General features: G+C 53.0%; 1 protein-coding gene across 3 annotated transcripts in view; it reads right to left on the bottom strand.

The window, feature by feature from the left end:
* Positions 1-13,583, bottom strand: part of RNF220 (ring finger protein 220) — a 162,568-nt gene that overhangs the window by 86,596 nt on the left and 62,389 nt on the right. The window contains exon 3 of one of the 3 annotated variants that reach the window (XM_048944356.1): positions 11,765-11,839. The exons of the other annotated variants lie outside the window; for them this stretch is intronic. Within the exon in view, the coding sequence (XP_048800313.1) occupies positions 11,765-11,839 (75 nt within the window). The remainder of the gene's footprint in view (positions 1-11,764; positions 11,840-13,583) is intronic. 3 annotated transcript variants of the gene reach the window in all.

The following is a 13,583-nucleotide window of genomic DNA, read 5'->3' on the forward strand; positions in this document are numbered from 1 at the left end:
TTCATTTAATTGTCGTAGAAGATGAATTTGTCATTTTTAGTCTGGAATTAATGGGAGACCTTCAACTTTCCCTTGGCAGCCCTAGCAGGTCACTGCGTATTTTTCCTCCTTTTGCAGCTGAGGGGACGGCTGTCCGCGTCCATCTGTCCATGTCTGTCCGTCCATCCCACATCCAGATCTGTTGTTTTCTTTTTTTTATTCTTCCTCTCACTTTCCACTTTTTCTCCCTTTTCCTCTTTTCAGCCAGAAATTAATTTTGCAGCCGAGGGCCGCCAAGTGTTTACATTTTCCCCAGCAAACAGGCGACAGTAAACAATGAACGCTCGCAGATGAAATTGAATTTATAACTGCATTATGGGGCCAGATAACACCCTAAAATAATACAACGATAAGGAAATTCGATTTGATTGCTGCTGTGAATCGGCTCGGGCCTATCTGCAGCCGGGGCCTCCCGTAATAATTTTAAATTGGGTTTGTAAACCTTATTTGTCCTTAAATATTTCTGCCATTTTTCATTGCTGAGGATGGATCTGTGGGCGTAAGGCGATGCAGATCCCAGAGAGCTGAGCGGGCGCTGGGGCCAGCAGTGACAGCCGCTCATCCTATCCATCACCGCGTCGACAGGCAGGGAGGAATCTCGGGCAGAAATTGAGTTTGTCTCACAGGGGACAATTGAACAAATTAATAGACCATTAGCCAAGCGGTGACCTGAGAAACGAGGGTGCTTGGGCTCCCTCCAGGTTTGGAATGGCTAAAGAGGAGGGAGGTGATGGGAATCCTGTGATGCCAGTGTTTGGGCCCATCATAGGTTGGGAGATATGGCACATGGGTGGCCGTGCTCTACGTCCTTCACAGCTTGGCATGGGGTCACCCAAAAAGGGCTGTGATGGGTTTGTGGCATGCAGAGTGCACAGCGGTGGGGAGGGATGCTGCTGAGGCTTGGGAGAGCAACTGGATGGCAAGGGGACAGCAAAGGTGATCTCTGATGATAATTCATAAAAGTCCGAAGGGACCCCCGGTGCGACGGGCTCCTTCCCACAATGCAGGACGCTCATTGGTGAGAGGGCTGAGCAGCCCTGAGCCCCAGTGGGGACAATCCTATGGCAGACGCAGTCCTCTGCCTCTGAGGGGTAGCCATGTGCCCCCCTGCATCCCTTCCCTACGACTTTTCTGAGTCCCACCTGGATCATCACCATTCATTATCCAAATGACTATATTTATTAAGTCCCCTGCCAAGGCACTGAAGCATGGTCTGTGACAGAGATTAAAACCAGAATAAAGCACCAACACAATATTTTTTTTAAGCAAAAACAAACAAACAAACCCTAACTCCACCATATACAGGCAGAACTATGCAGGCCGTGGCAACAATGCAGAATTCTTCAAGGCCCCAACCCAAACCAGAAAATCATTAAGGTTGGAAAGATCACTAAAACCATCTAGTCCAGGTAACAGCCTATGCCTGTGACTGCCCTAGTCCATGTCCTCAGTACCACACCTCCATAGTGCTTGAACACCTTCAGGGATGCAAACTGGACCCCAGTGGCTTTTGGGGGTGATGACACACAGACAGCATCCCCAAACACCGACACTACCATTTCCCGAAGGATTATTTAAGCCCAGGGAATGAAGTGCACACTGAGGGAGCACGGGGTTTCCTTTGTCTCCTCCGGAGATAATCAGGTGCAGATAGGATGGATATTCTGTACAAACATCCACTCGCTTCCACTCACCGGTTAAATTTTTTTCTGAGAGCTGTAAGGGTTTCAATTACCGGATTCTGGGATTTAGTGCCCAGGGCTTTTTGGTGTGCGTGAGATTTATTAGAAGGTTTAGTATCAGCGGAGGATTCACGCATTTACTCCCAGGAGCCCGGCTTCCGTTCACAGACCCTAAATCAAGAGCCAAGATGGGCTATTGTCACTGACGACATTAGCATGGTTAACGCACGCGGGGATGATTAATAGCCATATGCACACAGCCCCCCTCCTCCCTGAGCTCTGCCCCACACTTCTGCCCCTTGCTGCCACCCTGGGGCTCAGCACCAGCCCCAACATTACTGCTAGTGTTTCATCACTTCGGGGTGGGCAGTGAGCTTTTCCTCAAAGTATGGTTTTCGGAAGCCGCAATCAGAAGGGCAGACGCACTCAAACGTTGGAAAAACAGGGAGAAAACTTATTATTCTAAGTGAAAACCCAACCTTTCTCTGTGGGATCTGCATGCCCTGGCAGCACCACGCTCCTCTTTCCCCAAGGAACCCAGAGGTCAAAGCCAATGTTGGAGAGCAAAGCAGCTCCTGCATTGCCCTCATCCAAGCTCAGCTCCCGGAGATACACCACCACGCTCTTAACAAGTGAGATCCTGATGGCTTTTGTCCTTTTTCCAATACTGTGTTACTTACATTCCTTCTTTTTTAATTAAAACAGCCCCAGCTGATTTTACAAGCTTGCCGCTGCTTCTCTCCCAGTCTCTGTGTCTCTCATATGCTTGAGTGCTAGTATTAATTATTAGAGCCAATTTACTGTTTATACTCTGATGTTTTAACTAATTACCACTAATGGCAGACACCAGTGGGCAATCAACTTCATTTAGTTCCCAGTGAAAACCACTCATTACCATCTGAGAGAGCGAAGGAGAGTGCGTGGGAGGGATAAATAAAGGCAGAGCAAGCTTGGGGATGCCTGAACTATATGGAGATGGGTGTTTCCTCTGCTATAAAGGAACAATGGGCTGAGTGGGGGTCCCCAGCAGCTAGGTCCCTTTGGTGGGAGCAGCTTGGGGCTGAGCAAGAGGGACTGAGCTTGCCAAGCACCTGACCCAAACGTGGGGCAGACCTCCAACCAATTCCATTCTCCTGCAGTGTTTGGGGTGAAGGGCTGTGTGTCTCCCAGCCCTCATGCAGGAGCTGCTGGGGATGGAGGGCCTTTCCCAGGGGACAGATGTGCCTCTAATGAGCTGCCAGCTCGTTACCAGTAGTGGGAGTCCTGCTCTCACAAAAGGGACTGCAGTGTTTTAGGAGTTGAGATGTCACTGATGTGATTTTGTTACAGCATCCCTATGCTATCTTAGCTAGGAATACTAAAACAGGCACCCAAGCCCAGCCACAGGGATGGGTCAGGGTACCGCCTCTTCAAAGAGAACGCCAGCCTCTCTTTTCCCCCTTTCATTCCCTGACCTGCTCTATCAAAATCTTCCCTTTGGAAGGGAGCTGGGGGCTGCAGACCCTCTCTGCAGTGTGGGGACGCAGCCGCCTGTCTTGTGGGAAGGAGTTATAACTATGCACACATCTGAAATGTAATTGCTGTCAGCTCTCTCCATTCTTGCAGCACGAGGCCTTTAATCTCTCCCACCAGACCCATCGGCCCTGATATTGCAGCTCCAGAAAGGCTGGTTTTATGTACTTTAACCCTGCGACCTTTACAAATCCCATCATTCCAATCAATACGTCTCATTAGCGTTAGGTAAATGTATGGGATGGATGGGGAGCTGCGCTGGGAGGAGCCCATGGAGACTGGGGTGGAAAGTACTGCTGCTGACCGCTCCCTGGGGCAGCCCATCCCCAAAATATCCTGCTCCATGCACCCTTCCCTCCAGATGCACACCTTGGTCCAACTAGTGCAGGGCATGCAGCAAAGTCCCTGCCAAGCCAACAGTGGAGTCGAGAGCCTGAGCTGTTAACTGGACCAAGCTGTTGAAGTCATTTTTTCTCCCTCCTTGGGAAGCAGACACATGTTTTACAGCTTTCCACTATGTCGGCTAAATGGAAACATGCGGGGCCTGTGGCAGGTGATAGGAAAAAAATGCGGGGTGTGCTGCAGGGCCGCCTGTGATACTGCAGTGGGGGGAGAGAGAAAGGAGCGGGGCAAAGGGACAATCTCCGGCCCTTCCCACGAAGGGAAGTCTCAATCCACAGTGACACCTGCTGAAGACCTTACCAGCAAGGGAATGCTGAGCCACCCCAAACTCATGGGACGTGGGTCAGCCAAGAGTGCTGCAAAGACAGGATGGGGCCAGCGCTGCCCTCAGGATCTTGTGGCAATTAGCTGGGGATCAGTGCCTCAGCCTGCGGGGCTGCAAATGCCATCACTACCCATAAAACCACCCTGCTCTCCCCCGGATCCTGCTGGAACACTTGACTCATGCGACCCATGGGATCCCTGGGGCAGCCCTGTCTGCTATCACTGCAGCGTGCTGGGGTGCGAGGTGCCCTCCTGCCGCAGGGCCTCCTCCCGAGGTGCCATCTGGAGTCGGGGCTGGTTTCCCAGCTCCGCTATCCCCATCTGCAGAGCCGGTTGGTTACTGCAGCAGTGTCCCAGCAGCACGTACAGCCGGAGCGGTCAGCTTAATGCCGAGCCCAAAGTGTGCTCACGTGTACAGATCTACTGCTGGCAGAGCCAGAAGAGCAAGGGCTAAAAATACGGGCAAGCTCTGATATTTCACGTTAGTTCTGTTTAATGAAAGCATTTCTGAGAGATTTAAACTTAGAGCTGGGACAGATGCACCTCTCACTGGAGCTGAGTTAGTCTCCATGCCATGGATAGGGGTATGCGACACCCCTGCATTGCCCATATGCATCACACATGGTGCATGGACACCCGTGGGCTCCCCACTGCCCAGCACTGCTTTCCCACCTCCGTCTGCCCTGTTTGTTACTTCAGCCGAGTCTCAGCTTGTTGGCAAGCACTGAACTCTGCAGCTGCAAGAAAACCATTTAAGCACTAAGCTCCCCTTAGCTTTAGCAAGATGACTGTGCGGCGTGGGATCTTAGCACAGCACCCAGCAGGAGGCAGAGGGAAAGAAGCACTAATAAATCCTGCATCAGGCCAATTTCACTCGCCCTGACAGGGTGCTCTTCCTGGAATTAAATGGCCCAAACCCTGAGGCACCTCTATGGGGCAGCACCCCAACCATCCGCTCCCCGAGGCTGATCAACCGTGCAACCTGCATCCAGAACCACAGCTTCAGAGCTGCCCAGCAGCTGGAAACAAGTGTGGTGGAAGACAGATTGCAGATAGATGAGAGATTGGTGGGCCTGGAGATGTAGGGGATTGCAGCACTGTTAGATTTTATCTGTGTCTCTGCACAGACGGATGACCTTGGGATCCCAATCAACAGTTGTTAATAAAATATAGGGGACAAGTATGAGGGGTTAAATGCAAAGCTTGTCTGCTGGCTCAGTAGGAATGGCACTGCTGCTCAGCGCATCCATCAGGGCACTGGGATGCTGCTGTTGCCTGCACCCTTTGCCTTATCCACTGGAAAAGCTGCTTTTGGGCTCTGATGGGAACAAAGGCCCCAGCTCTGGTCCAGAGCCCATTTGCTCCTGTATCTCCAGATGCCAGCACAGCTATGAGAACTGCATGCCCAAGTTGTTTCTGAACAGCTGGGGGAGATGGGGCAGAGGCTGTGGAGGTGGGAGCAGGAAGGAGTGGAGGTGGGAGCACCCTGTCCCTGGTGAGCACTGTCAGCCCTCAGGGTTGCCCCTCTGCATGTGCCTCCACCCTGAGCATGGCCTGGGCATGCAGGACCTATTCCTTTAGTCCTGTATTTCTGCTGCCACCCTTGCCATCAGGAACTTTTTTATTCGAAAGGAGCTGGGAAGGACCTGGGGCACTCCCAAGGCTGGGACTCCATCTCCTGCTGTGCCCATCTCCTCCTCACCCCCAGCCACGCTGAGATCTGGCTCCCGCTCAGCCCAGCATTTTGGTCCCAGCCGTTACAATGACAATAGCGATAAGAGATTCGTATCACAGCACTCAACATTGATTTGAAGCTGAGCCCCTTCCCTGCACTCCTCCTCGTGGCTGCAGGAGCAGTGAGCAGCAGGGCAGCACGCTCAGCAGCGGGGCTTTGGAGACTAGGGCTCTCTGACATCTCCGGATTCACAGCACATCTGCAAAGGGACCTCAGCCACCAGTGGGGAAACTGAGGCAGGGGTGGCTATGGGCTGGCACGGCAGCACTGCTGGGAGGTGTCCTGCTGTGGAACTGCCTGAAGAAAACAAACCTGGCCATTTTATCAACACGAGTGGAGCTCCAGCAGCTCCGAGACGCTGAAAATCCTCCTGGGAGCAGCAGGACCTCAGGGAAGCGTCTGAACAATGGCAGCTTGTGCAGGGGCTGAAGAAAAGCTGCCGTTGTTGGGGCGAGCGCAGCGGCACGGGGCGCACCCAGGTACCCCAGCTGTGCCAGCACGTCGTGCAACAGAGCCGGGGCTGTTGTGGGCACCGCGCCGGCACTGGGTGTCACCGCCTCGGCTGGGAGCCGGGGACGCTGCCTCTTTGTCTGCGCTCCTTTCTGCTCTGCTGACCCGCTTTGCTCCCTCCGTTGCGCCATCCATCAGTGCTGGCAGCACCGTCAATTCCAGGCCTCCGCCATGCCATTCCCCAGGGGGAAAAAGCACGCTGGGTTCTTTAGGGCAGGGAGAAGCACTTTCTCTCCTCGCAAGTTCCTAGTTTCCCTCTATCCCTCTGCAAAGACAAACGATGCCTCGCCCCAGCTTTGGACGCGGAGCTTCTCCTGCAACCCAGTTCACCTCCAGCTCCGCTCCAAGCTCCGAGGGCAGGCACGGCCCCGCCGCGTCCCTGCGGCCGCTGCTATTACCGGCAGCCGGCAGGCGGTGGCAGCCCTACCCGAGGCCGGCTGGGCCCCCGCAGCCTCTGGGCGCTGCGGACACCGCTGCGCACCGGTGGCAACCCTAACTGGGACACAACACAGCGATGCCGTGGATGAGCTATAGAAAATGGCAGCATCTGGGGGCAGGCTTACGTTCACTCCCCCTGCCGTGGTCCTGCAGGGTGGACCTGCAGTTCTGGGTGTCACCCACGTCCCCCCAGCCCCGCACACCCCATGGTCTGGACCTGAACAGGAATCCCACAATGGTATCATTAAATGGTTTGAGTTGGAAGGCTCTGTAAAAATCATCTAGTTCTAACCCTTGCCATGGACAGGGACATTTAAGTTGCACCAGAGGAGGTTCAGGTTGGATATTTGGAACAATTTATTCTCAGAGAGAGCGGTGATGCGGTGGCACAGCCATCCAGGGAGGTGATGGGGTCACCATCCCTGGAGGTGTTCAGGAATAGTGGAGATGTGGCACTGAGGGATGTGGTCAGTGGGGTGGATTGGGGTTGGGCTGGGTGATCTTAGAGATCTTTCCCAACCTTAATGATTCTGTGATTCCATGACTGGGACAGAGATGAGCTGAGGATGAGCCACTGGGCACATGGAGGGGCCGGGTCCTGCCCAGGGCTGTGCCATGGGGCAGCCGTGGGCTCTCAGGGTTGATCCTTGCATAGGCACTGCACTGCTGGGACTTGGCCTGCCGCAGCCTGTGGGCTTCTAATTTACTGCTTTCCTTTTACCGTAAAACAGAAAGGGGAAGGTGCACCCTTTAATCACTGCCTCCGGGGCCCCGCCTGAAACCACACAGCGGCTGAGCGAAGGCTAGGAGTTAATGCTCCTTCCGACACCTTTTTATGATTCATGGGCCTGACCTTGAGCCATAAACCGCTCAACCTCCCTGACACACTGGCAGTATTTACAGCCTGCGGGACCGGGACATGCAGCAACAGATGCAGCTGCGTGGTTGGGACAGGCACAGGTATGGGTGCGACAGGTAGCAGCCGAGAGGCAGAGGGATGCTGCAGGCTGGGATGTCCTGGATTTATCCCTCGCAGAGGCATCCCAGGTGAGACCTGTGGAAGCTGCCATGGGAACTGGAGCGGGGTGAGACCTGGTGGTCAAAGTAAAGGTCGAGCAGAGCCTAACACGCTCTCTGCTTTTTGCCTCAGTTTCCCCACTGCTGCAGCAGCACTAATCCTGACCCATCCTGTTTGCATGGAGTTGGAAGACTGAGCTCAGCACTGTTTGCAAAGTGGGTTTGGCTCCTGTGATAGAGCCAGCCAGAATGTGAAGGTCATTATTATTAGCAGGATTCAAGTGATTAACCCAGTACAGGTGAGCAGCTGTGCTGTGCTCAGCAACAAAACACACACAACCTCAAAGTATTGACAAGTACAATAAAAAGCAATGAAAAAATAATGGCAAACATTATAAGACCAGCAAGTTGCCAAACTGCCCCCAAAACATGCTTCCTGAAAGCAGAAGGGACTGAGCTATGCCATTCCCAGGGACATCCATGGGACATCAGGATAGCCAGGAGCTCAGCGATGCCCATGGGTCCTTCCAACTCTGGCCTTCTATGATTCTATGATCCAGATCTTTAGGAGCCTGTGCTCCCTCTGCATGTACCCAAATCTCCTGGTATGGGCTTGTGTGTGTCACTTTCCCCATCCTCCCCAGGCATCCTTCTTCCTCCTCTGACCGACAACACAAACCACAGTAATGGGAAACTTATATTGGAACAAGAATTTCAATTTGGAACAGGATTTTATTTTTATTCATTTATTTTTTTTTATTTTGAGTTTGCAAGTTGTCATTTTTTTTCCCCCTTCTCCTTGTGAAACAAAAGAGGGAAAAGTCATCCTTATCTCAGAAAGCAGAGTTCAGGAAAAAGCTACTGGTCTTTTGGACTCAGTGGGTCCTGTTTGGTAGCCTTGCTTGTCATTGGGAATTTATCAGCCAAACACAGATCTGCTATAGTGCGCCATATAACTAGTGCATAAACAAACTTCAGCATGATAAATGAGCTACTTTGAAGCCATAAAGTTATTAGCTAGTGGCTGTTAGCTACTGCTTAGAGAGCACTCAGAGAGGGGTGTAGAGTTCCCTCTGCTGCCTGTAGCTCATGTCTGCTGTGCAGGATCACGGGGGGCTGCCAGGTCCTGAAGCATCCTAACCTGCACGTTGCAGGGCTGTAAGGGTCCCTCTGGGCCACCTCCTGCCCCTGTTCCCACAATGTGCTGGAGGTGGCCAGGGCTGGCTGCATCCCCCTAGCGTTGCTGGGATGCAGGAGATGTCTCAGCGGGGCCGGCAGTGGGGCAGCAGGATGCAGAGCTGTCTCAGTGCCTGTTCCTCATTAGAAGCCCGGTGTTGAAGAAACTCATAATTAGAGCTCTGAGTATTAATTAATCTCCATGACCCTCCTCTCATTCTCCTTTCCCCGCTCTCACTGCTCAGGAGGTCAGCCTGCGTTATTAACAAGTGCAAGTGCAGGATGGCGAGCGTGCAGAGTGGGCTGGCAGCAATGTAGGGCTCAGACCTTGGGTCCTGTCCCTGTGTTCAGAACAGTGGGTGTCTGGCTCCCCCCGTGTTGCTGGTGGAAGCAAGTGTCCCTCCCCACGTGCCTTTGTCTGCTGCTGGGCTCAGCTGGGAACATCCCACTGCTGGAGACCTGGCACTAGGGCATGCCAGCAAGGCAGCCCGGCACAACCCCACCGTGGCACACATCTCTGCCATGCCTGACCCCACTCAGGGGCGGCCCCTCAGTAGGACTCGAGAGGATGGCCTCAAGCTGCACCAGGGAGGTTCAGGTTGGATATTAGGAATACATTCTTCTCAGAAAGAGTGGTGATGCAGTGACACAGGCTGCCCAGGGAGGTGGTGGGGTCACTGTCTGTGGAGGTGTTCAGAGCCGTGGGGATGTGGCACTGAGGGATGTGGTCAGTGGGCAGCATTGGTGGTAGGTGGAAGGCTGGACAGGACCATCTTAGAGCTCTTTTCCAACCTTAATGATCCCGTGACTCTGTTCTATGCTCCCTGCCTTGCCCATGCAGGCTTGGCCAGATGGAGCACAGCCTGAGGACTGGGAGATACCGAGAGCTGCCAGAGAGCGACAACACAACAACACAAGATATTACATAAATCCAAACTTTTCTGACTCCCTGGTAACCACCAATTGCTTCCCTGATCTGATTTTTCCCCTTTTCTGCTGGAGCAATAAAAAGGGGAAAATCAACATCCAAATGATCTTGTTTATGGCGACTAAATAAGCTGCATGTGCTTAATCCGTTAGAGTTTAATGAATTTACGACTTGCTTTGGAATTTGACAAGGGCTGTAAAAGAGTAATTAACATTTATCAGTGTGTTTTTTTACACACACCCCGCCCTCCTCCCTGCTCCCTGCCTCCTCCCACCGCCTGTCGCAGAGCAGCACTGGGTACTGGGGGGAATATAAAAGCGATCAATTAATTCTTAATAATCTCAGGGAAAGATTGTAGAGTCGCTGTATGAACTCAGGGAGTGTCAATAAAGGTGCCAAAGGTTGGCCCCCTCATCGGCGCTGCGGAGGAATGTGGGTGGCTGGGAGGGGACGGGGCAGTGGGGCTGTGGTGGAGCAGCCCTGCACACCTTTGCTTTTCTCTGATGGCCTCCAGAGCGATGCTGGGACACCTCATCCTGGTGGCTGTAGGGCAGGAGGAGAACCCAAATCCTCACTATCACCACCCCTGTGTAATCGCACAGGCAGCTCGTGCAATGGACATCACCATACACAGTTTATACTGCCCTGCTTTCATAGAATCATAGAATCAGAGATTGGAAAAAGTCACTAAGATCATCCAGTCCAACCCCAACCCATCCCCACCATTCCCACTCATAGAATCATAGAATCTTTAAGACCATCGAGTCTTACCATTAAATCCAACCACCAGCCCATCGCCACCAATGCCCATTAAAATTCTGTGCCACGTCCCTTGAACGCCTCCAGGGACAGTGACCCCACCACCTCCCTGGGCAGCCTGCACCAATGCCTCACCACTCATCAAGAGTCTCCTGGAGGAGACAGCAAAGCTATCTGGGCTCGGCTATGGGGCAGAGGGGTCCCACGGACCTACAAACAAAAGCTCAGGATGATAAATCCTCAGAGGTTTGAGACTGTCCGGGCATCTGCTCTGGACAGAAACAAATTCTCCCTGTCGAACATAATGGCCCAGAAATAAGCACTGAGGCAGGGAAGGAGAGGGCTGGACCCAGAGGGTCTGGAATATCTCCCCCTAACCCCATGGTGAGCACGTGGGAGGGATGAGCACTGGGCATGCACACACAGGGCAGGCAGGAGCACTAGGATTTATGACCGGGTTATTCGAGGCAATGGGATGAGCACAGGAAAGAGAAGCAGAAAATAACAGGATGAACTTACATCATTTTCAACCTTCATTTCACATGTACCATCTTGTCCACAGGGAGCAGAGCAACCAGCACCCCCAGCACGAGACTCACTGAGTTATATTGGTGGCCCCAACAGGACCCATCGCTTCCCAGATCCTGGGATGCTGTCCCATGCCCTCCTGCCTGCTCTGGCTCAGCTGTGCTGCTGTCAGCCCGTCTAAACAGCGCGGCTGGGGTCAGCATCCTGGTGGCTCTGGGATTTGTCATGGGATCTGCAGAGCACAGCTCACAGCAAGCACCCCCAGGGGCAGAATGGGTGCACGGAGGGGGAGAGCATCCCAAAGGGGACACGGAGCTGTGATCACCAGCAACATCCATTGGATCAGCATCTTGGGACAGGAGCTGGGAGGTGACCAGACTGCTTCTCTTTGGGATAATGGGACCACAGAGGGGCACACAGAGGTGGCAGGAGTCCCTAGCATGCTGCTTGGGGTCTTAAGCCCACAGTCAGCGGTGCTAAAGATGATTGTAGGCTGTGGCTATAAGAAATCTATTGATCTCTTGGACTCTCTAATGACAGATTAACCATTTTAATAAAACGTCTCTTAATCATGCATTAACCCTTCTCAGCTACTCGTACATTCAACATCAAACTGAGGAGGACAGAGGGATTTCTCAGCACCATTTTTGGGGGAGAAGGGAGGAAAAGACTTACTTAGGTAAAAACGACAACAAGAAAAGAATGCAAACTTACAGAGGGGGAGAGTTAAAATCATACGATGAGTGGCAGTTGCAGACGCCTGGGGCCCTCTTTGGCTGTCGCTTCTATCTGGCAATCAATCGACAAGAAATGGGGATTATGAAATATTGTGCCTGTGAGTAAAGGAGGGGGTTCCTTCCCCAGTGTGTGATACCTCCACTCCCACCGGGACACAGCATGGCTAATGTCACCCATCTGGTGTTGAATAGGCTTTAGGTCACCCATGGCCATCATCCCCATACGTCTTTCTGACCAACTCCAAGCAAGGCCATGACATCATAGAATCACAGAATACCCCAAATTGGAAGGGATGCATCCTTGCAAAGGATCTCGATGCCTCTTGATTTCTTATGGGAATGGGACTTGGCAGATGGGAGCAAGACACTGGGATTGGGCATGGAGAGAAGGAGGCAAGGGAACAGCTGCACTGGTGCAGAATGGGACAGGGAGCTCTGCCATGTGTGCACGGCCCCCCCGGGGCCTCTTGTGTAAGCACCAGGGAGAGGACAGGCACTGCTTCCTCTTGCTGGAGCCGTTGCAGCCTCAGAAACCACCACGTCCTCCCTGCTTCCTGCAGGTGCCCATGAATCACACCTTGTCACTGTGCTGCCCAACCGCCCCTCCGCTGGCCAGGAAAGGGTTAAGCGGGCATTCATCACCCTGTTTGAGAGATGTTTCAAAGCCTCTTCCAAATATTATAAAAAATGCCTTTAATCATCTAATAGCACGAACTCAGCCCATGATGGATGGAGAGAAGTCGCCTCTCTCCTCCTGATCCTAACAGATGAGGCTGAAGAGCTGCTGCTCCGGGGGGGAGGAAAGTTGGGGAGGGGGCTGGGGAGAGAGAAGGACATTTCTCAACCTCCCACCAGAGCAGTTATAAATATGAGGTCATACAGCAAGAGATGATAACGCATTAAGGGCTCTTGAGATATTAGTCTGTCAGCCTCGTTAGACACAGCCTATTTGGGGCTGACTGCATAATTAGAGGCTGGGGTACCCATAACTCATTGGTGTTTATATGGTGGAAGGGGCTACGCTCACCATCACCCTCAGCACTCTGAAAAGTCATCTTCAGCAGGCATCTAGCTCTGCTCCCTGCTGCAAAAAAGCACACAAACCCTGGACAAAATCCTGCTCCTGCCCCAGCCTCTGCCCTTCTGCAGCCCCCACTCTCTTGCGGGTTGGAATGGGAAGACAGAGGTGACAGTCTGGCCCCAGGGAGCTCACGGGAGGTGCAAAGTCCCAGTCCTCCTGCCTGCCCCATGGGATGCTTTGCCCCTTGCAAAGGGCTGTGTCCACCATGCACCACCCCACGCTCGTTCTTCCCATGTCCTTCCCAGGGAGTTGCTTTGGGCTGGGATGGGAATGGGCCGTGGAGGTGGCTGTGTACTGGATAAGGATGGGGAAACAGAAATGAGCCCAAGGAAAGAAGAAAGCCTGAGAATACCATGGGACAGCACTGTGAGCATCCCCAGCCCTGCATCCCCTGTAACCTTCACCAGGAACCACATTTAAGCAGCGACCTATGAGAGAGGGCAAAGACCCCACAGCCTGGGCAGAGGGGACACCTTTCTTGGGAGTGCAAACACTGGTGAGACAGTATGGAGCTGACTGGTGTGAACAAGGAGCTGGGCTTTGCCGGGCTGCTCCACTTTCTCTTCTCAGTTCTGCCTCACTGGTGGTGAGCATCGACACCGCGGGGCACTCCCCAAACCCACCCGCTCCAAAATTGAACAAGTGAAACAAGGAAGGGGAACATTTCCCTTCTGCAGCCGTGTGCAGTGAGGGCACTGCAGGAGCTGCTCCTGCT

This window comes from Lagopus muta, chromosome 5, assembly GCF_023343835.1.
Source record: "Lagopus muta isolate bLagMut1 chromosome 5, bLagMut1 primary, whole genome shotgun sequence".
NCBI classification, from domain to species: Eukaryota; Metazoa; Chordata; class Aves; order Galliformes; family Phasianidae; genus Lagopus; species Lagopus muta.